Source organism: Mycteria americana, chromosome 21 (genome assembly GCF_035582795.1).
Source record: "Mycteria americana isolate JAX WOST 10 ecotype Jacksonville Zoo and Gardens chromosome 21, USCA_MyAme_1.0, whole genome shotgun sequence".
NCBI classification, from domain to species: Eukaryota; Metazoa; Chordata; class Aves; order Ciconiiformes; family Ciconiidae; genus Mycteria; species Mycteria americana.
This window is the reverse complement of record NC_134385.1, coordinates 8,124,961-8,152,361: the sequence shown is the minus strand read 5'-3', so window position 1 is coordinate 8,152,361 and position 27,401 is coordinate 8,124,961. Positions and strand designations below refer to the sequence as shown.

General features: G+C 40.8%; 1 protein-coding gene and 1 non-coding gene across 2 annotated transcripts; both read right to left on the bottom strand.

The window, feature by feature from the left end:
- Positions 1-1,769: 1,769 nt before the first annotated feature.
- PPP1R8 (protein phosphatase 1 regulatory subunit 8) lies at positions 1,770-26,561 on the bottom strand. The gene is made up of 7 exons (XM_075522302.1): positions 26,266-26,561; positions 12,828-12,888; positions 6,267-6,420; positions 5,408-5,628; positions 4,548-4,692; positions 3,302-3,366; positions 1,770-2,272 (listed from the first exon to the last, which is right to left on the bottom strand). The coding sequence occupies exons 1-7, from the start codon at positions 26,325-26,327 to the stop codon at positions 1,919-1,921; spliced, it is 1,062 nt and encodes a 353-aa protein (XP_075378417.1). The 5' UTR covers positions 26,328-26,561; the 3' UTR covers positions 1,770-1,918.
- On the bottom strand, positions 9,802-9,967 carry LOC142419554 (small Cajal body-specific RNA 1). Its single transcript, XR_012778586.1, has one exon.
- Positions 26,562-27,401: the final 840 nt, after the last annotated feature.

Sequence of the window (27,401 nt, the reverse complement as noted above, 5' to 3'; positions counted from 1 at the left end):
ATTCTACATACCAGAAAGAAGCAAAATTAAAAATAAAGGGAGAAAGATTTTAAGAGTCAGCATGGAGCATTTGGAAGCAGAATGTCTGAGGACTGAATCATATTCAATAGCAACTAAACACAGAGTGGCACAACTATATCATGGAGAAGGTACTGTATTCATCCATATAATAGTTTGAGCTAGATATGATTGTGCGGGGAGGGGAACAAACCAGTCTCTAAAGCCATTGCTCTTGTAAATGGGGCAGCTACTAGCTCATTTTTACCTCAATAACATGATAGAAGCAATCACTCTGCAGACGCAGAAGTCACACTGATTTTGGAGCATCTGTCCAAAACAGTCTAGTGCATACAGCACACCAGATGCACTGTAACACAGCACTGCTCCAGCAACCATCAGATTTTCACAACACTACTTAGCGAGGTAGCTACAGTACTGTACACAATGAACAGCTGGGTATACTACTGTCATTTTAGTGCACATTTCCTGGAGAAATCCCCCAAACAACAAAGGAATGTGACTACGTAGCTGAACTGCATTATAGAATGTAAAAAAATCCAGAGTAAACCTAAGAAAAACAGAGCTCTGGCCTTACCTTGTATAAAGTAAAGACATAGTGTCTGAATACATGTCAATCAGATTTTGAAATCTAAACCCGAGGATTTGAAGGGCTAGAGCAACAATCCAAATCAGGCTTCTCATTTTATTCAATGGGAAAAAGTGATGAAGTGGTAAAAAAAATGTAATATTATGAAACTAACCTGTGCACTGCTTTATTCAAGGCAAGGCAGATTCTCTATTGAGAATTCATATTCTAGCTTTAAGTAGCACTCAGTTCTCACCCACTGTTACTACAGCCAGAATAGTGTGCAGATTGTGGTTTCAGTTGTCAAATGTGCAAGTCCTCTGACACTGCTCATAGCTGCTCATTTTTATGTGTGTCTTGTTGCATCTCACATATACTCTAAGCTCACAAGTTCCATTTGCAATTAAAAATGAAACTATTTAAGTTAAAAGGGCCACCAAGTTTAAAAGAAACTGTTTTCCTCTGTGTTAACTCCACCTTAAGTTACCAGAGGGGAAGGAGTCAACACTACTTTGTTGTTTATTGTTTGTACAGTGTAGATAGTGCCTATCCACCAGTCCAACGCTCCTAGGCTTGCCATGCTTGTATGCTGCCATTAGCACCAACACAAGCTCAGATCCATCCATGTGTACACCCCTTTATCCATCCACACAGCACTCCATTGTACAATACTGGACCACAGCTAAGGAAGCCCACCTATTTCTTGTCCATCTCAACTCCATATTCTCATGAACTAATGGGATGCTGTAGTGTTTTAGGTGGAAATTAAAACAAGCTGTAGCTAAACAAAACAGGAAAAAAGATAATGTCCCACACTGGTAGGGTTTTGAAAATGTAATAAAAGCTGACCTGTATTTTGCAAGTTTTAGAACTCATACCAATGGGATTTCTGAAAGGCTTGGCCCCACAAACATATACTTCTGATACAGCTGACCTGCTATGAGCAAGTCCAGCAGGAACAACATTACTCATAGTAAGCACGACACCTAAATACATGAATTTGCAGGGTCACGCCATAAATGATAATTAAATTGTATGACTCTGCCCCTTCAACTTATGGATCAAAATTCAGAGTAAAGACCTCTGGGGACAGTAATGGCTAAGAAAAGGCTGCCAGATATTTTGGTTCAAAAGGAGATGGGAGCTGTATTTTTTTTTTGTTTTGTTTTGAACAGACATATAAAAACATTTGAAGACAGATCTTTAAGGGGTATTCCACCTCTCCAATCTTGATATTACATCTGGTAGGACACTGAAATTTTAAAAAGACGATACTGCACATAAACAGTTTCTGGAGTTCATAACTCCCACTCTCCCTCAACAAAACCCAACTCAGATCAGTAGGGAAGGGGTTGGCTTCTTGCCCGGCCATGCCTCCTTTGCATATTTCTTCTTCTTGGGTTCATTCACAGCTTCAGGATTAAAGACAGCAGGGTTTGGAGCTGGGTTCATGTTAACTGTTGAGGGCACAACAGGAGTCAAGTCCACATCTGGGGCAAGATTGGGGTAGGGCATTGGCAGACCACCAATGAGTGCTGTCCCATGGACGCCATGCGATTGGGAACCTGCCTCATTGTGAGTTGGAGGTAAACCACCATATAATCCTCCACTGTAGGGAAAGTTTTGCATACGTCGTGATGCAGAATCATCTGTGGTCAATGAGCCTGGATTCTCCAACCGTTTTTTCTGTAGATGGAAGTATTTAAAGAATTATTCAAAATACATGAAACAAGCATGCTATTTAAACTTGATGCCAATGTAATTTTCCCCAAAAAGACACCCAGACCAGCCACATATAAAGTGGTTACAGACCATGTCCCAATCTTTGTCCCAGATTTCTTCTGAGTTTCCTTGAAAACCACTTAATAATAAACTCTTAAAGGTGCACAATGCAGGAAGGGGTGACAGAAGTCGAAGCTCAGGTTTAACTTAGCACCTCTGAGCACCTCTTTACCTCCTGTACCTCCTTGCCAGTCTTGAGCTTGTCCTGAACACAAGACCAAGTAGGTCTTTAGTCAGTAACACAGACCCTTCTTCCCCCCCAGTAAGAAACTGCAACTTCTAGATCACTTGGGTGATTTTGTCTAGCTCTTTATCATTTGAATCTTCTCCTGCTGTCTGGGGTTTATCTAGAAATATCCTTTTCCACATACATTATTTAGTGTATACCAGCAACAAGCGAAATTGCTATTACACTGTTGCTTAGCTACCCTGAAGTTTTGCAAGTCTTCCCTGCTCCTAGCATATTCAAATTAAGTACAGCACTGGCAACACACTCGTCTTGGATCAAAGTCTAAACCCTGCTAGTTCTAGTAGACAACGTTATGAAATCTTTAGCACTTACGGTATTTAAACAAACAACCTCTTATTTTTACTTTTTCTTTTCCACACTTCCCACAATTTTAACTGATGCCTAGAACTACCATACTGAATTTCTGGAAAGTGTTTATTTTTGGGAGGAAAGAAAATTGCCATTGATCCCATGTGCTATTAAAGAAAAGAGCTAAAGCTGGATTTGAAGGGAAATGGTCAAATCTGCTTTTTAAAAAAAAAAAAAAAGAGAGAGAGAATTGTGAAACATGAACAACATGAACATGACTTTTGCTTAACAATAAAACACTTTCCACCATAGAACATTATGTTTCTAAGGTCTAATTCATAAAGTGAGTTCATCAATCTAATGTACTAATTAGAAAGTTGAGAGTTACTCTGTACCTTAACAGGGACTACTGCTGTCTGTACCATGTTCCTGAAACGCCCAACAGAAGGGTCCACATCCTCTGTAAAGGCAAGAACAGTGAAGCTTTCAGTAAGAATACAGAAAAAGATAGAAAATCTGTCAGGTAAAGGAACCTATATGAAGAATTGGTACTGGACTTTCTCAAAGCCAGTGCTCTAGTAGCTCTAAGTAAGCACAAGCACGCCCAAATAAAGAGAAGAGCTAAGGGGACACCTAGTGGCTTTGTCTCAAGGTGGGCTCATCAAATATTCTGGTAAGAAAGGCTTCCACTCAAATGGAGAATGTGGAAAGGGGACAGATGGATGGCCAGCTTGCACTGATCAGACAGACTGGAGTTCTGGGCTGAAAGCTGCTGCTGACAAGGCACTGCATGTGCTCAAAGGCACAACAGCTAGCCCCAGAAGTCCTTGGGGGACCCTGAGGGAGGAGTTAGAAGAATTCAATGTAAAGTCTCTGAAAGTCTGAAAAAATTACCTTTTTTGTAATACAAATGACTGCTGTTTACATTAGGATATTCTGAGCACTAAATTGCATAACCTTATAAATCAAAATGGTTGTTCTGGGTGGTATACACTGCCAAATGAAACTAGCTCCAGACTATATTTTAAAATGCATACTCATTAATAAGTTACTCTTATTAATAGGAATATTATCCATATAAAATATAATTAATAGGAGCACCATTAATATAAAACAGCTATGGAAGAAAAATGACTAATTAGGAATTGGATACATCTTCAGAAGCATTATTTTGAATGAGAATGACATGTTTCAGATATGCAGACAAGTAGCAAAAAACCTCTGAGCTTGAGACAAATATCCATTGGGCAACAGTAAGGAAAGCATTAAGAGACAGATGAAAACCAAACAAGTTCAGTTCCCATTTAGATTCTAAAGAAGGCAAAAAAATTTAAAACACTTTCCTCCTTTTGGACCCATGAGATCTTTCCAACATGTGACAGAATTTTCAAGAATGAAGCCGAGTGCAATATCCCTGTCCTGCACAAATCATGCAGTTATTTTACAGGTAGAAGAGAAGAAACAGAGAGAGGTCAAAGAAGTAAGTGAGACATGTGGCAGCTTCTCTGAAATAGCAGATCCCAAATATTGACTGCCAAATTTCTGTTCTCCTTATCCATATGCAGCCATGAGGAATCCCTGTAAGAATACTGGAAAGAGGGCCTTAACGGCAACAACTAAAGATTAAAGCAAACTACTTACCCGGATTGATGATTTCATCATCATCACTGAATGTCACTCTGGAGTTCTTCCGTTTTCTCTTTGGTCTCTGAATATCCAAGTTCCCTTCCTCAATGGTTAGCGTGGAAATTCTTTTGTTGTGGGCTGTATTAAACTCTGTCAGGTTCTAATGACAAATTTGGAGATGAAATAGTTTAAGCAACTACTGTATGAAGTCTGATTTAATGATGTGATTGTACATATCAAAGATCACAGCACACTGTTTAGCTTCAACCTTAGACTCCTAGGAAGAAAGGGTGCTCCAGTGCTGCAGCAGGTTGCCCAGAGAGGTTGTGGAGTCTCTGCCTGCAGAGATACTCAGAACTTGACTGAGTGTGATCCTGGGCAACCTGTTCTAGCTGACTCTGCTTGAGCAGGGGGCCTGGACTAGATGATCCCGAGAGGTCCCTTCCAACCTCAACAATCCTGTGAATGCCACACACATTGCTTTCTCCCTCTTCACTAGCTAACTGTAGGAAACAGGGCAGCATTCACCATTATCTGGCAATGGGGAACAGCGTGGGAAATTACCCCTGACCTGGGGTAATGTTAGTTGGAGAGCACATACTCCCTGGCAAGCCTTTGTCAGAAGACCATTGGAATAGTAGGATTATGAGGTCACTGATTCTGGGAAGCTTATCACATAGCTGATGATTATCTGGGAAGATAATCACAGGCTTATCATGGCAGAAAGAGACGGCTTGTGCATATCTGCCAGCAGAAGACACCCCAGACTTTCTTCAAGGCCAAGAAATTAGGAACCTGAACCTAAGCAAACAATTGGGGAATGCTAGCTATTTAGCTGGAAATCCCATCTAGGTACAATGTGCCATCGTACTCACATCAAGTTCTGTCTCCTCCTCTGGCAGACCCAGCAAGCCCTTGAGCTCTTCATCTTCACCACCCATTTTCTCATCTCCTTTAACTGCTGATGGCAGAGTCTGAGGCTTCTCTCGCAGAGTATATGCCCGCGTAGAAGCACCAAATGAAACCGTGGAGTCAATGGGTATCTGTTGGGGTTTGTGAGGTTCCAAACGGATATGACCCAAGAACGTGCCATGTGCTGAGAACATCAAAACGCACAATAGTCTGTTAAGTCATCAGCTTGGGCTCAACAGTATTCAAGTTCAAGTCCTGAGAAGTTCAGAAACTGTACATGGTTGGTCCGAGATAAAAGTCGCTGAGGTACTGCTGAAAACATTAGCTATGTACATTTTACCTACCATCTCACAAACTGACGTAACACACATCAGAAGTCCTCAAAAGGTCATGGAAATAAATGACAAGCACCATTTACTTTCTGGATTCTTGTAGGTCCCAACATACTATGTCTGGAATCATTCCCTCAGTGGAAAAAACAGTATGTCAGGTTTTAGATCTTGGGAAGCCACCCTCAGAAGAGAAACCTTCATTAAAATTGTGAAGGGAAGGCTGAGTCGCTTTCCTCCTTTCCCTTAGCCTCTTAAGAGTCTAGAAATGTTGTTTTAAACACCAAGTGAAGCAGATGTAAGCTGACTGGAGCAAACACTCCTTTGCTCCTAACCCTTGCCAATCTTTCACTAGGATGCTAATTCAGATTATAGTCATCTATTCACACAGTGCAAACAACAACAACAAGAAAAGGAAAAAGTGTCTCAGATTCGGAAATGTTTAAGCACTGAAATATTGTAGTTCTATCTGGTTAAATGTCACACTACTTACTGCTGTTTAGATCTATGAGGAAAACCCTCTTGAGATGTTTGTGATAGACCAAGGCAGCATGGACCCGAGAGCAAGACTGGTGGTCAATGGTAAAATCGCACAGATCAGGATTTCTCCCAAAGAGATAGTACTTCTTCTCATCAATGATGAGTTTCTGAGGTAGAATATCAAACAGAGAAGCATATTAGACTCCTATAATCTTTTGGATCTTCCTGAAAAAATTCAAGAACATGAATAAGCAGAGCAAATTCAAAACAAAGCATCAACATCTGATCAATATTTTAGTTTTGTCTGACACTGTTCAATACAGAAACTCAAATCTTCTCTTTGTAAAATCAGAACAGCTGAATATGGAAGAGTCCCAGTTATTCCCTTCTTTAACAGCCAACACAAGACAGCCTGGGAAGGACAATAACTCTTCAAAGCATGAGACTGTCTCATACAAGAGATTCTCTCTCACATCTGCTCCCAATGATTTTTACACATTCCTCGAGGCAGATGACGTTGGTCCTTGTCTAAACCAGGAATCTATGCTACATGATCTCCAGTCCAATACAGAACATCAAAATTATATTTCTGTATAGAAATGTGTACATACAGGAGATTTAAGACCTTTATTATAAAGATGTAAAACTATACTGAATATGTACTGCGATATGAATCCATATTAATCTATTCAAGTAAGCCATTAATTTTAGGCATTTCTTCTTAATTCATCCTAGTTCTAATCTCTTCTTCAAACAAGATCTTACATACTGTAATATCAGTTACATAAACCATCTCTGAAAAGCAAAGGAACATGTTGACACAGTCCTACAGTGTAAACAGCATATTTCTATTAACAGACAATGTCGTTGAAAGGAACTCCTTGTGCCTAAATGCTGAAGTACCTAAGCAGTGCAGCCTTCTTTCTCACTGTATCCTAAGATCTTAATCTAACCTGTTTTCTTGTTTCCAGCTGCACAAGTCAAAGGCTGCCAATGCATTACAGATTTGTTAACAGATGGCTTCTCCTGCTTTTTGAAACGTTTACCAAAGCCCACACAACGTTTCAATAGCATGATCAAGGGAATGCTGATGATATGTTTTCCATCAGAAAAAAACCCCAGATCTTAGTTCAGGAAAGCACTGCTTTCATGAGATGGTCTGAGCTGAATTAACATTTTGCCTGCTAGAGCACGCGGATTTCTCCCCTCTCCTTCCTTCCATTCCCAGATATACAATCCTCCCCTCAATTGCACTGCCACACATCTGAGCAAAGTTTTCAGCTTGCAAAGCTGTGTTAGTCTACTGCATTTTTTGCTGCGTTAGTCTACTACTGTTTTAGTGGACTGAATCAGTTTGCCTTCAGTCAGCTGTGTACCCCAGCTGGCTCTAGTGAAGCAATGGATTATATGCACCAGGACTGCGTGATGAGGAAGGACCTCCCTTCCTGGCAGCAGCGTTCATGTCAATCAGTTGTTTGCTCCTCAGTTTTCCCAGCTGTATAAACCACATGCTCAGCTAGAAAGAGCTAATGTATCAGACTAGTTACAGGTAGTTGGTTTGGGTTTTTTTTTGAGCTATCAGAAAGACTGACACAATGAGCACCTAGACAGTTACTTATTCTCTGGCACTACCAAGTCATACAGAAAATAAGGAGACAGCTTGGAATAAGACATAGTATTTATATTCCTCTGCCTTATCTGCAAGCATAAAAATCACATGGACCTCATTTTCTACTACAAATCACCTTGCAAAGTTACATCTATTTATCTGCCCACCAATTATGAACTTCAAGGCTTTTAGCACTGCTGCATTCAGGTGTCACTTTGCAACTGATTTTTTTCAGATTTCCCCCCCCAGATGTGTTCTACATTTTCTAGCTTGGATTTCTCATCGTTCTGCTGAACATTTGTTAGCCCCCATGCTGTAAATTCTCATAATCTGGTATTCAGTAATAAGTATTTAATGTATTTCTGTATGTTTACTCTCTCTTTTAGGTCACTAGAAGAATTAATTGAACAACTCAGCTCCATACTAGTACACATCATGACAACTTTACAATTAATTGGTCCCTTAGGTAACAATCTGCTAATGTCTTATTCCCAACTAGCTCAAGGTATACATTTTAAGCATGATTTCATGAGAGTAAATGCTTTGTGAAATCTACTGACTTACATATTTTGGCCTGCTTTCTTAAAATAACAAGATTTAGGTGATCAAGCTGTGTGCATATCCATCAGCTCCCAACACCCACTACTAAAGTAAGTAACTTCTCAACCAACCGGCCAATTTCAACCAGCACTACAAAATATTAAATTTCAAGAAGTTCTGGGAAAACAAACAGTTAGATAAAATGACAACTTCATCAGTACCCTCACTGATACACAGGATGGCAGAAAATCCACAAGAGTGCCAATACTTAGACTTTAACTAAAAAAAAAAAAAAAAAAAAAAAATCCTTTTTTGTGAATCCATGTCTCATTTGATAAGACAGGAATCACAGCTTAATTAGCAATTCACTGTCAAGTACATTATCTGGTGACAAATGAGGTGCAAATGCAAAACTCAAGTGATTTTCCTCCAGCTGGGACATTTAAAACATGCAGGTGTCTCCTCTGAATCTATTTGTGTCTGGTGGGGAATGGCATACCTCTAAGCCTCAGTATAATTCAGATAAAAACCCGAGAAATCAATATACTGAAACAGTCTACTGGATTCTGCTCTCACCTGGCTACTCTATTACCACTTTCTGTCTCGTTACAAATGCTGGTTTTCACAAGACCCTCCCCTCAGAATTAACCAGAAGACACTGATAAAGAGCTTAAACTAGTACATGCTTTCCTCAGTCCTTTCTGGTTGAATATTATTTCGCTTTTTTTTTTTTTAAATTCCACCTGTAAATAGACCAGTCAATCTCCTCCCCGTACATTCTTCATGCTAGTGTGCTTTTGTTACGCTTTTCCCCGCAAGCCTTAATCAACACCTATCATTCCATTAATCTCACTGATATTTTCCCTTAAGATTACAGTTGTTTCATCCAGCTATTGATCTGTGAATACCATAGTGTTTGTTACAACATATCTTTTGAGAAATGCTGGTTAGGTTTTCTGCACTCTGAGTCTTCCCAAATTCAATACCTTTGTACTAATGAATTCTACAATTCCACTTTGTAAGAAAGACCAGCATTAACTTTTCCTTTTATTCTTGTGTATTTGAAAAAATCCTGTGTAAACACAACTCTGATAGAAACAAGTGCATCTTCACAAGCTGATTCATTACTCCACATTTCAGTGCTCAGCTCCACAATCTCATGATTGCAAGTGCCATAAAAATCGGTCCAACAATTTCTCATTCTTGTCTACAACTGAAACCAAAAGAAGTGTCCTTGTAAGGTTTCATTTGCACACAAAACAATACCATTCTGACTTGACAGCATTTCAAGAGATTTTGCAAAGACACAAATGAATTCATAAATTGGAAATATTGCACCAAATCATCAACAGAGAAAATAAAATTATTGCCTTTACTTCAAGATAATGTTTCCAAAATTTTCTGTGCCTCTGAGTTATAACCCGGTGTTATCCTTTATACACTGGGCTTAAACACTTCATGGCTTCTTTTAATGTTGCACTTTTCAGACCCAGCAATCACAAGGTGTACCTCAGACCTCTGCACAAGACCTGGGACACAGATGGCTCGGTTAGTATCAAGTGCTCAGTAATCCACAAGATTTAAGAATGTTCTTTCTTGGTTACTGTTGTCTGCCATAGACACAAAACTGAAAAACTCTTTGCCATATGTACCAAAAAGAGAAACAGATGGATCACATTCAAATGCTGTTAATTTGTTGCACAGTTCCCATACATACACACAGTACATTGTCTCATGTAACCACCACAGTCTAGAGGACTTAAGTCATCAGCTGTATATAGTGTTCAAGGCCACAAAGCAACCATAGCTGGCATACATGCTACATGGAACAGCCTGCCAGAACTTCCCCACCAAGCCCACTCTTCTGATTCTTACTTCAGCAGACAGAAGAACGATAGCAAGCCAGACCTCTGTGCTACACACATAGGTGCCTGCGCCTGGTCACCGCTTGCCACAGCATTCAATACACATATTACACACTGAATGGCAGGTAAGCTGTACCTCACTGATCTCAGTAACGCTGATAGCCAACATCAGATATTCAGGAGGCAAAACAGAAACTCCACAGTCATTCTGCAACCTCTGTGCGATAACACCCTCTACTGAACCTCGGACTAGCAATGATTGTTAACAGTGCTCTGCATGACAGCAAAAAGAATCTCTTTTAGGTTATCAAGAGAGTTGATGGTAGGAAGAGGGAATCAGGATGTTTGTACTACCCACTTTCCCCCATGTGGACAGAGACCCCAGGCTTACAAAGCCAGCTTGGGCCTCCTGTAGGTCCAAAAGCTTTAGGCAGCACAGCCTCAGAGTCTGACATGACCAGGATGACATTCCTGACTGTTAATTTATCATCACTAAGTTTGCTCATCCATTGCCAAAACCAATGGTGCATCCTCAGCTTCCATATGGCATTTTGCTGCTTTTTTTTCAGTCCTGACCAGGACTCCCATGATAGGCATTTGCCTAGCACCTGAGGATTAATTCAGCAGAGCGCTCCATATAAACTCTTTCATCCTAAAGCCCTCTCGCCACACTCAAAAATCCAAAAGAAACATGACAAGAAAAAACTCATCTCCTAGAGTAAGACTCCCAGGTGGGAAGGCTGCATTATCTTTGGTCACCTGCCACATACCAAAAAACCCAAAGTCACTGCCATTTGGCTTTGCTCACTGAATCTCATTACATGGCCTGAAAGAAGTACTGGAAAACCCAGTGCTGAGTACAATCCTTACCCCAGATGCTGCTGCTAGGATGGCAGTGAGAAAGCTGAGCTGAGAAGCAGTCCTACTACAGCTCTCTGATCTCTGAAAATGATTCTGAACATGTAACGGTACCATGAGAAGCAGAATACATGGTCCATGGTTTGAAGACAAACGCAATGCAAAGGGTTTGAAAGCTATAGTGCCTAGAAAGAGCCAGTGAAGGATAGCTCCAACTCAGTCCGAGTAGCGGGTATGAACCAACTCAGCCATGTCTTGTATGAACTAATGAGCTACTCTGAAGATGCAGTAAATGTGTGTTAGAATCTAATTCCTTTCAAATTAAGGCTGAGCGAAGATCTCTTAGGTTAGGACTGGCTTTGCCAATTTTCTGTATCTTTAAATCCAGACTAAGTGCACTCTCTCAAAACAGCCTGTAAAACCAACAGTAATGGACTATAAAGAAAAGCCTCATTTTACTGGTTTCTGGCCTGGGAAAACACAAGTTTATTTGTGAGGTACCTATTTCTGACATCTCTATCTGCTTTCCTATGCAAAGCATATTCTGGTAACTTAACCAAATTCTAAACAGTAAATCTCTCCAGTTAGACACCAGAAGGAACACTTAATACTGCCTGATGCTGCTGTGGTAGCATACACTAAAAACCAGCCAAGATTTTAAGCTACCTAAATCTTTTTTGATCTAACACTGAGTTCTTAATTTTCCAAGTTTCTGTTCAGAAAAGTTGGCTCAACTTTGCAAACTTTTGCTGCCCAGAAACATTTCTGTGTTTCAGTCAACTGCAAGTTAGGAGTCTCTCCACAGCTAAAATACATTCACTGGCTTGAGTCCTCTCTGTCAACCATGTTAAAGAGCCTTTTTTTTTTTATTTGCTACTTTTAGTGCGATATAAGACAAAATATGAAATATAGAATGAGTTGGTGTATATCAGACAAATTCCTTCGCTGTAATAAAAATAACTCATTGTATCTGTGCTAATCACAACACTGTTTGCAGATCCAGCACATGGAATGAAAAATCATCCTGTATTTCATACTGTAGGACAGGGCAACGATCCTGTAAAATACAGGATGCCTAGTTAACCTTACTGTAAAACAAAATAAAAAATAAACTGACCAGACAAGTATCTCAAACAAGCAGTACAAAGTGAAGAGTTTTTGCTCTTACTCTTTTGTATTTGAGATTTCTTTCCCTATATTATTTGAGTTTCTGCTCCTGAAGTTCCTAAGACAAGGTGCCTTCTGGCTGTAGTCTGATACCTCCTATATAAGTATCTTGTAGGGAACAAAATGTCAGCGTTGGTCCAAAATTAAGTTTGGAAGAAATAAGGCTCTGCAAAGTATTGTGTTTCCCTTACAAACATTTTATTTTTTTCTCTCTCTTACTAGGACAGGTTTAATGTTCAGGAATCAAAGTGTCATTGTTTGCTAGCTGAGCACTGCAGTTTTGTATCCCTTCAAACGGTGCATCTAATCAGAAGATAACTGATGGAAGCACTGCATAGCATGAGACAGCCTTAGAGTACAGGCAAGGGAAAATTCACTTCATTCTGACGTTTCAGAGTAAAACAAACCGATTTGAAAATAATTAATATGAGAGAGAAAGGGAATACTTATGAGTAACTGTGGAAAATGCTGGGAAATGTTCTACTGCTGGTGCCTATGTATATGATACAAATAGATACAAAACCTATTTTCATACCTCAATGAGTTTGTCTCCTTTGACTACATCCAGATGTAAGCCAGGTGGTGGTTTCCCTGCCCTGGAAAATAAAAAAAGGAAAATATAGTATAAAAATATTTAATAAAAAGTTTGTTAGTGTTAGAGCTAATACTCTATTAGAGCTACAGACCAAACCTGTGCCTAGTGTTAGAGCTAATACTCTGTTAGAGCTACAGACAAAACCTGTGCCTTACATTTGTGCTTACACAAATGTAAGCAGAATTATTTTGGGGAAAATATGAAAATCCCATAATTTTATTTTCCTCCCTGCAGATTCCTTCTGACAACACATAAAACATGATTTTTTACAATAAGAGTTAAGCTAACAGGACATGAGGCATTTCAAGCTTTACTTCTGCAGGTGAAAAATAGCTAATTTACAAAATGAACACAGCAGATCCTTAGAGAACATGATATGAGGCCAGGAAGAGGCTAACAACTAGAGAAGGGGATAGGCTGGGACTGTTTGCTTAAGGGCCTGCTCAAGGGCTCTGTTTTCTCATGTTACCTTCAAAACAGTAGATCTCTACCCGTAGCTGCTGAGAGGAACAGAAACTTCTACCATCCTTCCCCTCTAGGACTGGTAATGGCAAAAAACCTGAAAGGGGCTCCACACACACCTGTAATATTATAAAAATGTTGGCCAACAGCCAGTGTTCCTCTATACTCACCCTATAATCAAACTTTCCTACCAACACAGGTAACATGGAAGAGACTACAGTATTAGATGGCAGAGGGACCCCTACCCTGCAACAGTACAATCCTCCTCCACCAAATTCTCAAACAAACAGCAGCTCAGCTCCCCCAGCCCCATAGCTCCATCCCTGCTCACCTCCTGTGAAGCAGATTCACCAGTCAGACAGCATTATTCCCACCTGGGTGAAGGGAGCACAGAGGCACATGGGACTTGGCAATGCACAGCAAAACAACGCTAATATCCGGGAGAACCCATGAGGATTAGCAGCATCAAAAACATATTTGGTATTTACAGTGCTCAAAACCAGGACACCACTGTGATATCAATACGCTGCCCTTCACTATACAGGATCTTAGGCTGTTGACAGCAAATGATCTTTTTCTGCTCAGATCTCTAAAAATCTGCATCTCTAGTACTTCTTCACTGATAATAGCACTGCTGCTTCTCTCTATGGCTGGACCAACTTTCTGGGCAATAGCAGTGCCCCAGTTCTTGGCTCCTCTGCTGCTCTTCTGAAGAAGAACTGCAGAGGAGATCACATTCCCATTTACTGCTTTGCTCACTGCACAGAGCAAGCCAAAAGAACAGCGACAATGGGTAGCAACATTCTCAGCATGGTTGGAGAAGAAAGAAAGGTCACTTGTAATTGAAGTTGTTCAAAGGGGTTAAATATAGATGTTCACATTTCTGGGATGTGCCTTACAATTTGAAGGTTTCTTCTGTGTCCCCAGGTTGTTGGTTACTATAGACATGCTCTTCTAGATAACTTCATACAAGAAGACTTCATATTATTTCTGCTTCATTTCTTTCTCAAGTATTGCACAAGCATTTTCCATTCTTGCTCCAAATCCATTATATGATCCTGCTCAGATCTCTCTCCAGCCCTTCCTGAATATGCCAGTTGGGACTTTCACAAGTTTTCTTACCCAGCCCTTTTCTTTCAGCCCTTCTCTAAGATTCTGGATAATACCATCCTAACAAAATAAGATGGATATGGCTGATGTTGATTCTTATTCTTTTGGATGAACAAACAGCAGCAGCAAAAGCAGAGGATGCAAAACTCCAGGGCAATCTGCTAAAATGGTGACTGCTTCCTAGAAACGGGATTACAGTGGCGCGGGGGAAAGACCAACAAGTAAAAATGCTCCCAAAGAAGATACACAGTCCGCCTGATGAGTTCTACAAGGACTGACTCTTCCAGTCACTCCAGTACAGCTAGGGGACTGACTCCTCTGAAGTATTGCTCTAGGATCATACAGCCAGGCTACATCTGAGTATTGCTCTCTCCTCCTGTGCTCCCCTCAGATCTCAGCTCGCATTTTTCATTGAAAGACAGGTTTCATTCATGGATTCATGTACACTTCTCAGTGTTTCCTCTTTCTGCCCCTAAGCACTGGCAAATTGTTTTTCTCCATTCCACTGAAATTGCCAAGTTCTAGTTACACTGCGACACAACTTTTGATAATTTTCACAAAGTCTGCCTTACTTTGATCAAACAAATGCTGCTTCCCCCACCTTTTATTTTTTTTTTCCTTCCAAATAGGTAAATCTTTCAACAAATTAACTCTACAAGTAAGTCTACTTACTCACTCAATCTGGTCTCTGCTTTTCTTTTCAGTGATCTCTTCCTGGATACTCAATGGTCAGTCTACCCTAAAAACATCGTAGCAACATCTTCAACGTACCTGTTAGGTTATGGGAAAGCTCCCAAGTGCTCTAGCACAACCACTTTCCTCTTCTGTAAACTGAATCCTATCTGGTGGTCATCTTTCACCATATACAATCTCTGATTCTTCATTATCACCTCTACTTTTAGTTTCACCCTTACTGTTATTTTACTCTGCTATTACCTTCAACTTTATTTTGAACACAGAAACAATATTTGGAACACAGAAAAACAACTTTATTTGAACACAGCAGCAGCACAAGATAGTGCCTTCAGCTATGAATTAAGGTGCTTGAAAAATGTATCTATTCTCTGGCATCTTTTGGACTGAGAATCCTTTCTAGACAGTATTTCCCCTATCCACCTATGCCTGCAAAACACTGAACACAGTAAGGCTGTAAATACTGTTACAATACCATCAAAACAAACTCACAGAAATAATTTCTGGTACAGAATTGATTTAGTCTGTCCCTTTGGAACAAGCTAAATCACTGTCACAGCTTAGGCTGCTGAAGTTAGACACTTGAAAAGTCTTTTAATGAAAAAAGTAGAACGATTTTCTAGTTCTAAATCGAAAACTAATTAGTTCCAGAGTCACCAAAGATCAGAAGTAATGGCTGTATTTGGATGTATCAACAACCCCTCACATGCTCTGTCCTATCAGACCCCTCACCTCACGCATCAAGGAAGTAAAACATTGAAAGGAAATCTCTTGCAAAAATCTACTAGAAGAAAGTTTGTTTGAAAGGTGGTACTGTGCTGTTAGAGGACAGCAGTTTTTCCCCTCTTATTTCCAATATTAAAAAAAAGTCCTCTCCCACTAACTAATGTGCTAAAATATCCACTAAGCTAATTTTCCTACACTGTTCTGAAGGATGGAGAATTACTTGAGGTCAACAGACTCTCCTCTCTGTAGAGCACATACAGACAGCCAGGCTTAGCACTGCTCCAAGACAAATGATGTCACACCAGAACTTGGCTCCAGCACAAGTGCTTGCGTTTGAACGAAAGAAACATGAAGCTGTTCTGTACCTTCCAGATTGTGTATCACAGTCCCCACTGCCTGAACGCCTTCTGCTTCTTCTGCTCTCTACAGGTCCGCATTCTGCAAGTGACCTTAAAAAAAGACCTGCGAATGGACTAATTGTTAATGATCACTAGTTCAGTAAGTTTAACTGAGACAAAGTATGCTTAGACTGCCTACTGAATCGCCAAAGGTTTACTTGGGAGAAAAGAAGCCTTCCAGAGAATTAACGAGGCTGATTGGCAAGGAGAACATGACCATAACAGTATAATTAAATGACTTCTCTGGATCGGAGAAGAGGTGAGAGGACATTCCACACCAGAGCTTTTCTTCACTAAGAACGAGTCCAAGGAACTCCAAGAAGTGTCAGAATGAGAAAGTTTATGAAAATTGATAAAAAGAAGTAACAAACTGCAAAACCCAGATGGTATTTAGCCAAGCATTCTAAGCGATATCAAATAACAGTTTAGCAATCTATTGCTTAAGCTACCCTCACTGTCAGAGAAATGAAAGTATCAACTGATTATGCTAATTTTAAAACATATTTCAGGAGTGATGTGGAAACTACATACAGTAAAGTCAAGTTCTGACTGGAAAAGTGGTAGAATAGAATAAAATATTTCAGTTGGAAGGGACCTACAACGATCATCTAGTCCAACTGCCTGATCACTTCAGGGCTGACCAAAAGCTAAAGGATGTTATTAAGGGCATTGTCCAAATGCCTCAAACATTGATGGGCTTGGGGCATCAACCACCCCTCTAGGAAGCCTGTTCCAGTGTTTGACCACCCTCTGGTAAAGAAATGCTTCCTCATGTCCAGTCTAAACCTCCCCTGGTGCAGCTTTGAACCATTCCCACATGTTCTGTCCCTGGATCCCAGGGAGAAGAGATCAGCAGCTCCCTTCTCCACTTCCCCTCCTCAGGAAGCTGCAGAGAGCAGAGCTGTAGAAACTGTGTTACTGAGCAGAACTTGCAGACAGATAGGAATTGAATAATAGCCAGACCAGAATAGAGTCATCTAATCTGCACTTCAACACTCAACAGCACTTATCCTTTGGAAACATGACGATTCGTGGGGCATAACAGTTCTTCCAATGCCAGTGAAACATTTTTCTTGGATTAAAGAAGGATAAACCTTGTTTTGACTTACACATAATCTACTCCTTTCGGCCTTTGTAAGAATCCCAAGATGACAATAACCATGCTGAAGGAACATCCTGTTTGGTAGAATACAACCAAGCACTGAAATAGTTTCTGTTCTACTTAAGATGAGTTGAATGTCCTGGGAAATGAGTTAATGTGGTATCTGGATAAAACTGATGCTTATTAGCCAAATCAGTCAACTTCTTGCAAGAGAAAGTGGGCATATTCATGGATGATGAGAAATGAGTAGGGAATTGAGACTGTTGTTCACTACCTGTACAATGGACGGGGAGTTAATAAATGGGCTGTTTTCATACTCAAAATACTCCTAATGGGAGGTTGCTGTTTTGGGGTTTTTTTGTGTGTTTTGTTTTTTGGGTTTTTTTTTTTTTTTTAATTGCGAGGTCAACTTTCCTTAAAGCGATACTCTTCAAAACTTGCATATAAGATGTGTACTATTTACACAGTGGTCCAAAAATGCTGTATTCATGTTCCTTTAGACCATTTCTCTTGTAAAATGAGAGGCCTATTTAATCAAGAGAGCAGTGCTGCTTCTGTATGACTTCAAGAACTCTCTTTATCTTTCACATTCTTGTGGAATTGTATCAGGCAGATCAAACCGACAAATCCAGAGTAAGGAACCTTTTACAAAATAAAAACTACCTCCAGTAACCAGTATTGGGTGCCTCACACAGGAATACTCTTCCAGTTTCCAACAGTTACCAATTCAAGGACTTCCTGAGCCATAGCTGTTATCCATTTAAACAGCTATCTACATAATTGCTCTAAGATTCAGTGAATGCACTGAATCACTTAAACAATTTCATAGGTCACCTACATATAGCTTAAGCACCCTCTCTGCTATTTGGCCACAAATCTGCTTGCTATTAATCTAATTTTGCAAACTCTAGTTGTTCTCCTCAAAAGGACAGCAAACAGTTGTCTCCTACAGACTTTCTGTTTGCTATTGAAGACACCCAACATCTCTCTCAGTTCTTCCTTTTCCAGACTGAAGAGGAGCCTAGGCTAACCATCTGTAGTACCGCTTCCATATCTCCGATTGAGATTATACTTGAAAATAATACTTGAGAGAAATAATTCACATGTTTTTTGAAGAGGCAAGTAGTATCACACAATCTACCAGAATTACTGGAGACAACCAAGGAGATGTAAACAAAGCTACCAGTACAGTAGACTGGCATTTTAAAAAAAAGCTTTTGGCCAAATTATCAAATGGTCTTAAGGTGTGACAGGGAAAACAAACACTAATCCATGAGGGAATGTAAACGATTAAGAGTCAGGAAGGAGCATGGTTCTGCAAGGGCTCTGTGATGTTTATATGCAGTCTGGAAAAAAGGAGCCAGCGAACAAATGAGAAAAATCACTTATGACAACAGCTATGCAGGAAACAAATCAGACTACAATGCTGGAAATGAATCTCATGATACCGAGCTACTGTTTGAGAAAATATCGAAACATCGGGGGGGGGGCAGAAATCAGCACTCTTGAGTGCTAGCACACGCTAGAGAAAGACCACCTCCACCACACAAACACAATCAGGAGCTCCATGCTCCTTCCTGCCACTCAGGAAAGATCTATAGCCTTCATGACTATGTTCAGAAAGAATCAGAGGAACACTCATCAACAGTTGACAAAGCAAAGACATCATAAGGAAGAAACTATAAAAATACAATGTTTTCACATCTTGAATGCTGTATTAGTTCTGGTTCTCTTGTTGAGAAGGGCACAAGGATGATAACCAGTACAAATGACTTCATGCAAGGGGAAAAAAAAAACCCAAACCCAACAAACAATGGAGTACATCACTTCAAAAGCTTGGAAAAAAACAGGCAAATATCCATTCCCTTTTGTCCTCTTCCTGAATGCTACAAAACTAGCGTATTCATTATTTCTTGAAACACAAGCAGCAAGGAGCTCTGGATCTGAAAACAAGGAGAGTGCCTTTTCCACCATTTGCATAATTTGTAGAAAGAACTGTCACTCAGTGTTGTGGAATTAAACTGTAAGTTAACAAAGAAAAATTAGAATATTTGTGGAGATTAGGTCTGGTGTTAAGTTGTTAAATACAACCACCCAGACAGAGCCTTCAGCTCACAAAACTCCTTTGCTTCTGACGGCCAAAAGCCTAGAGTGCATACAAGAGGACAGAATACTTAAGGCTTACGCATAAGTTATTGGTTTCCTATCATCTTGTGGTAGTGACCATCTGGGGTGTTGTTTTCAATTAGTATGGCTGTTTTCATGCTCTTTTCTATAGAAAGAAACCAGAATTAAGAAAAATCCTCCTCTTACCAAGATGTTGGTGGAACACAAAGTTATTGCCGATCTTGTGCATCAGCGATGGAAATGAGTCATATGCCTTTCTCAAAGCACAGCATATACACCACAGAAATTGAGACCAAGCTAGCACTGGCATTTGTTTAGGTGACTTAATTTTGACAATACAAGGAGGTATTATGACAAAGTTAATGCAAAAAACTTTTAGGTAATTACTTTAGCTCACACAGAATGGTTTCTTCCCATGTGGAAGAAGAGGACTGGATAAAAAGCTGACTGGTAATTCTCATACAACCTTGTTATGTCTAGAGGAAATACGCTGGTTAGGGCATCTGAACTTTAAAAAAAATGCAGGTTGATGGGAGGCATTTATAATTTCCTCTTAGAAACATTAAAATAATTCTTGCCAGACTTCCAGTTGTAAGAAACACAGTTAAAAAAGCTCGTGGTTCAAACTTGATGATTACAGACCTTTCCTGAGCACAAAAAATTGCACTGTGTTTTAGGAATATTTTATGGAAGATTTCTGATGAGAAATGTAGCTGCTTCAACTGAACAAAGCATTCCATTTGTATTAAAGCATTTGCCCAACTTCACCTTGGCACTATGTATGTTTTCTTGTTACAATGCACTTCCACACAGAACTAGATTTTACCGGTTCACTCTGGTTCCCTTGGTTACTTACTCAGGAACAAAGTCTCCATAGAATAGAGTGAAATTTGGAAACTGTACACAAAATTTAATTCCTGAGAGCAGGGTCATAAATATTCTATTAGAGAGAACTACAGGTTTTATGACATCAAAAACATGAATTCAAATGGCACTGAATTAAATAGGAAAATGAATATTAAATAGTGAGCAACAATGCAATGATTATTTGATAAGATTATTCCTACATTTTCAGAGTGAGAACAGGTATGTTGGAATTGTAACTTACCTGTAGAAATCAGAGGAAGAAGAGACAGGACCTCCAGCACTAGGAAGTCCAGCCACTGCTGTTGCAGGCCACCTTGCTGTAACCTTTATGCCTACCAGGAAGCTGTTCCAAAGCCTTGTTATTCTGACAGTTTGATTTCCATCCTAAATTTTTGATCAAATCCTTTAATTTCCATCCTAAATTTTTTGTTCTCTCCCTTCAGCTATAAAGAAAATTCCCCAATACTATCCCTCTTTAAAAATACTTTAGCCATTGAAAACCACTGCTGTTTTTATTTTACTAGACAACTAAAGCTCTGTCCTGTCTCAAAGTAAGATCACTCTTTCCCCATCAATGAACTTTCCCACTGCATCTGTTTCAGTTTGAATTGAATCTGAATTAAGTTTGAATTTGAATTATTAAGTACAGGTAATATAGACTACACATTTTCATCAGTGTCTTCTACAACAGCACTGACATTTCCCTACCTTAGAAACTGATACATATTATTATACATCAGGTAGAGTAGTAGTCTATTTATTTTTGAACAGTTATATGTTACTAGTGATTGATGGTCATTCCGAGGTTAGCCTATGTACTTATGTATATGTCCCTTTTATTTCTGAATATAAACTTGTGTCCTTTTACTTCTGAATAGTGAGTTCCTAGCTTTAAGAAGTTGTTCTTGTTCTTAGTCCATATTTTCCATCTTACACTTCTGCATTTTATCTTGTTTCTACTGTTCTGGTCTTCAAATTATACCAAAAAGACCGGATAATACGCTGGCCTCTATGTTGACCATGCTTGTGTCACTAACGAGTACGGTGGTCACTTTTGTCAAGGTAATTAATAAAAAACACCCCAACACTAAAAGGGTCAGCCCACAGATTCTGTTCCCCCTGCTATTGCCCCCTCAAAGTCAATTCCTTACACACTCACAGTTCTTGTATGAATCCCTCCATTGCTTCCTAAAGTGATCGTTTCCTGTGTGTTCTGAAAGAAACAGTCTTGAAGAAAGCTGGTTCATCTGACAAAGTCAGCCTTTGGCAGACATAGTGCATCCACTTCCCTGCCTTGAATAATTAGTTCCTTCACAATATAGTCTGGGAGCTGGACACGGTGAAGTTCAGGTTTTCCCATAGCAGCTATATGTATGGATTTGTTGGCCTTACAGAAGACACCAACTGCTTAGAATAATTATTAATGAAATATTTAAGAGGGATGCCACTGAACAAAACCAAGTTTCAGTCTAGGTTTTTAAAAGATTAAAACACCTACAAGCAAAAATTCTTTCTTCTGTATTAGAAACAGAAAAATGTGTTTCTTCAGTTTTGTCACCTTGTGCTCTACAGGCCAGTCCACTGCTCTGTGCATTACGTCAGGATGATTCTGTGAGGAACCTGTGTAGATTATTTCTGCTGCTGATGGCAAACCCTCTACAGCAGAACTACAGAGTAATGGGAAAAAGCAGGGACAGATAGTCAAGAAGAGGAAGAAAAAAAGCCCAAGCTGGGCTTAACCCTGGAAGGAGCATATTGAGTAACAAAAATAAAACATTTCAAAAAAAGAGGACAAAGCCATTAACGCTTTGGATGTGATGCTAGCTAGAAGTACCAAATAACAGAACTGAAGTTTTACAAATTAGCTGACAGTATCTCTTCGACAAGGCTAAGATTCAATGTTGACATGCCAACGGGGTTACAACAGCTATATCCAGCTGAAACTCAGCAGCCTCACTGAAGTAAGTCCTACCCAGTCTAAAGAAAAATTTTGAGTTGTAGCTATTAAGGACACAGGCAGGACAACTGTAATTCTATTGTGTTAGTTTAAAATTAGGTCAATTTCTTAGGTTTCCAAATGTGGACTCAGCAGCCTAAATTTAGCCACTTCCTAAAAATCTTGGCCTGTGCAACTACTGTACACACCTTCATGCCCAAATTCAAGGACAAGGTGGAATTTCCGGAAATCAAGAGCTCATCTTCTCCAGAAATTTGTGTACAATCATTGCCAGGAATAGCTTGTTCTTGGCTCAGAGAAACTGAAGAGAAACAACTGCTGCCTTTAAAACATGCTATTTCAAATGTATGTACATTCCAGAACAAGCCTGACATCCCACCTAATGCTGTGTCAAGGCAGAGGGTTCAGAAAGATTCACAATCCCAAATGCAGGTTAAACCAGGACAAAAGGAGAGACAGGCAGTGTCCATTAAATATCTGATGGTCACCTCAAAACTACACCCTGGACCATTTGTACCTCATGGAAATTACTTTTACTCACTACCACCTCAGAAAGTATGCAAAAGTCTTAATAAACTAGGATATGTAATTGTTATCTGAAGACATTTTCTAATCTCATGCTATGGCTAAATTTTAATCCATAGAAAGTATTTGCAACATCTTTATTCCAACTTTATTTCAATTTTAAATGCATAGCCCATGTCTTTGCTAACACGTACGGAGGAATTACAGTACATGCATAAACAAGTACTGGCATAAGCAAGTAGTACTAAGACAGCATTCATTATTTTTCACCTGTCTTGAGCTAGTTTAACTGTTGGAAACACAAGAAAAGAAAGAATAAATATTTTATGGACTATGAAGAAGTAACCTGTAACAGCATAAAAACTAAATCAAAGCCAGAACATAAAACCGATGAAAACCTTGAATTTCAGTAGAGAAGTCTTTTCTGGAAACGGGACACTAAAACACTATCCACATTAGGAAAGAACAGATACAATGATGGAGGCAAATCTCAAAAGCATGGGCAACAATGTAAAGACAAGGAAAAAAAGCTATTTCTGTTGATTATATTTAAGATATATTTCTCATATGATCGGTGTTTGCAGTCCCCAAGGCAGCTCTACTTAGAGGCAGAAAAATAAATAGGTAAATACTGTGATTTTGATTTTGATGTAGGTTGATGAGATCGAAGATAATTCAAGCTGATTGAAGAAGCTACTACTGACCATGAAGACTCTCTGCAACTTCATGTTTTTTGGCACCCAAAGCTCTCCCTACGAAGACCTACATTGCTACCTATACAGAAGACTTTTCAGTGCTTGCATAAGACATCAAGGATCCTGCAGGATATGTTTACACTGAGACTTTCTGGAAGTCAGAGCTTCAAATAACAATACTGTTGGTCCAAGCCTGCTACTGCAAGCCATCTTCACTCTGGAGAATCCTACTTGTGAAAGACTCATCACTTATTCAATATCATAACTGTGTGCTCTTTGGTTTGCTCTGAAAGGAATAAACACTTTAAAACTGTGAGCTAGAATCTGTAATTCAGTAGATGCCAGTGGAAGTCATGTAAAGCTTTAACATGAAATATATTCTACTTTTTTTGCAGACTAGAAAAATAAACCAGAAGTAAATAAATTCAACCTGGTAGGAGAGCTCTTCCCTCTTACTGGATGAGGCAGTGGAATACCACCAGACGTAACTACCTGATACTTTCCATTTTCAGTTGCCTATTCAGCAGAAGATAAACACTGTAACTGGAAGCCATCCATATTGGCTTCCTGCTACAGTTTTGGTGTTTTTTGGTTGGTTGGTTTGTTTTTTTTTTTTTTCCCCACACTTACGAAACAACAGCTTACCTGTTTCAAAAGAAGGGTTAAGGAAAAATGTTAAGTTTTTCCACACAAAAACAAATCTTTCACCAATATTAACTGCCACATCTACGCATGACAATTTGACTAAGATCAAACTGTATCAGGTACGCCTTTCACTACCCCGGTATAAAGATAAGGGTTGCCCAAACTCGGTCTCTAAAATATTACAATGTGCATATGTACAGCAGAGGTGCAAGGGAAAATAAAGAGCTTCCTTAGAATGCATAATGAGAGAGTCCATATATGAGCTTTGTTCTACCTGAGAAAGATTTTAGAACATTATAGTAAAAGGACATTCAGGTTGCAAAAAGCAAATTACCAAAAATCTTAGAAATGTCAGAATGAAACAGGCCCCAGCACCCGAACATGACCCCCTTACTCCTGGGTGTCAAACCCTGGCTTGGATCATCTCCCTTACACCCCTACCACCTCATTTCTCTGTCATTCAGTGCAAGGGATTGTGCTTCAAAACCAAATCAGGTCAGCACCAGCACAGTGAAGAAAGCTGTCTGTCTGTAAGACCCTGCCCTGTTTGTAGCAGAAGCCAGAAAGTATGTAGCCAAAGAGGCCCTCACAGTTAAGAGTTGTTACAGTCCTCCCCTCCAGATGGTATTTATTTAGGAATTCTTCTGCAGTCGCATGCAAGTTACTGAAACTAAGCATTTCACAAGTTATACTTCTCCAGCTGTTCAATCTATAGCTTTCAAAGGCAGAAGTCATTCAAATTTACCACTGAATATAATGCAAGTTGTGAATGCTTTTGTATAAAAACACTAAGAAAAAAAAATTAAAGATATGATATTTCACATTTCAAGTTGAATATCCAGAAAGTACTAACACTGAGTATTTTTTGGCTTTATCTACTCTGTCGTGTCATCATTTTATGCTGCACCATCTTGTCTCATACGGATGTTTGTTATTGTATATGTTCGGCACAAATAAAATACTAAAATAGCAATTCTTTTCCATGAGAGAGTTAATGGTTTTACTAACTAAAGCAGGCACTTATAAAACAGGTCAAAATTAAAAAGCATATTCACTAAGCATCCATTCACTGAGCACTATCATCAAAGCTATGAAAGGTAGGGGACCTGTAGGAAAAAACAGATGACTATGCAATTAAAGAATGCCATCATGCATGCACATACGTAGCTGGCTCATACAAATATACAAGTGCTTGACTTTTCAGCGGTAATGTTGTGTCATTTTCTATGCGACTTAAAATATAACTGCACACATTCCCTGAATAATCAATCCTTCTGACACCCAAAGAAGACAGTACAGCAAAGATCTATTTAGTAATGTACCAAAAAATTCAAAGCAAATGAAACAGGGCCCCAGGTAACCTAAACTAAGGCCCTGCTTTCGACAGAGGGTCGGACCAGATGATTTCCAGAGATCCTTTCCAACGCGGACTTTTCTACGACTCTAAAACCAGCCAAAGTCACGGTCCTGATACTGCTTCTCCAACGCATCACATTGCCCTCACTTCTTAACTCAGTGTAATAAAAAAATCCAGGCTAGTTTCAAGCTGGTAGATTTCTCGTACTGAATACACAACTTGAGCAGAAAATTTAATTTGTGCTATATCACATATTCTGTTTAAGCCCTTGGGAAGAGACACAGCATCTCCGGGAAGCATTCTAGGCTTCAGCCAGCGCTGCACTGTGGCGTTAAGCCGAGGCAGCCCGCAGGCAGTCGCTGCCCATGGATGCACCCGCAGGCTGCACGACCCCGCGCCTGGACCCCTGACAGGCCCAGCGCCGCTGCAGCAGACAGCCGCCACCTCTGCGGGGTCAGGGAGCGCCGGCCCGGGCAGGCGGCCTCAGCCCCACACCCGTGAGAGACCTCAGCCCCGCGGCCCTTCCCGCCCGGTGCTCCCCACGCACGCCCGGCCAGCTCCGGCCGCCGCCGGGCCCAGCCCCGCGGCCCGGCGCCACTCCCCCGGCCCGGCCCGGCGGGCACCCGCGCTCCGCCGCATCCCGCAGGAGGCCCGCGGCACACCCAGAGGCAAGCGGCCCGGTGGAGCGGCCGCAGCCCCAGCCCGCCCGCTCACCAGCTGGGGCACTCGAAGAGCGAGAGGCCGCCGCCGCCGGCGGAGTTCGCGTTCGCCGCCATCTTGCATCTGCCCCATTCAGGCGGGCCGAGGGCAGGATGGGAAGCTGGAGGACCGGCGCGGGAGGCGATCCCGGCGTGCCCCGCGCGGCGCCGGCGGGGCGGCGCGGGACCCCGCCGACCGGGGCCAGGGCCGGCGGCGCCCGGAGGCCCGGTGCCCGCTGCGAGGCGGCCGGGCGCCGAGCGGGACAGAGGGCCCGGCTCTCGGAGAGCAGCGCCGGCTCCCTTTGCTGCACCATGTGCCCGCCGCCCCGTCCACCGTCGCGCCTTCTCGGCCCCAGCTGGCGGCCGCCCCCCTCGCTGCTGCGGGAGGAGGAAGGTGCTGACAGGGAGGGTCGGTAACAAGTTTAACAGCAGGGGAATGACTCGGATCAAATCCTTCTGTAAGAGGTTTTCAACACCCCATTTTAGCAAGTGCTCTCAACTTTTTCGAGAACGTCAGACAGAAAACCAATTAGATGGCAGGTAACACAGATCATGTACTTTGTTACAAGTACAGATAATTGAGCTTATACGAGGGAAAAATCGTATTTCTCCAATATTATCCCAGTGAGCTGCAGCCCCCCTAAGAGCTCTTGGTCGGAGGACCTCGCACCCCTGGGCAGCGCAGGAACAGCTACCTGGCAAGCGGCACAAGTAAGCTTATCCTGGCACTGGCTCTCACGGTGAGCACCAGACTTCCTAGGGTGAATTTCCAGCATCTCCCAGAGTGGTAGAAAACACATCTGAGAGCCAGGAATGCTTAGTGCCAGAATGCTGCAGCAACAGAGATGAGAGTTTCTGATAGCGATTTTTCACACTCAGAAACTAGTCAAGACTGCTCTTAAAAACAGTTTCTGCAGCAGTTCCACCACTAAGTTCAATGACATAAAGAAAGAAGAGAAAGTAATCAATCAACAACAGCAATCTCAAGTCCCATGAGCTGGACTGGTGTTCTCAATTCCAGTTTCCAGAGGACTAAAACAGGCTAGGGCAAGGATGGATCCCACAAATAATGCACCCACATTCCCTTTTAAGCATGGGGATGAGGTAAGCACTTTCATTTTCATATGGAGATGTGACATCCCTGCAACAGGC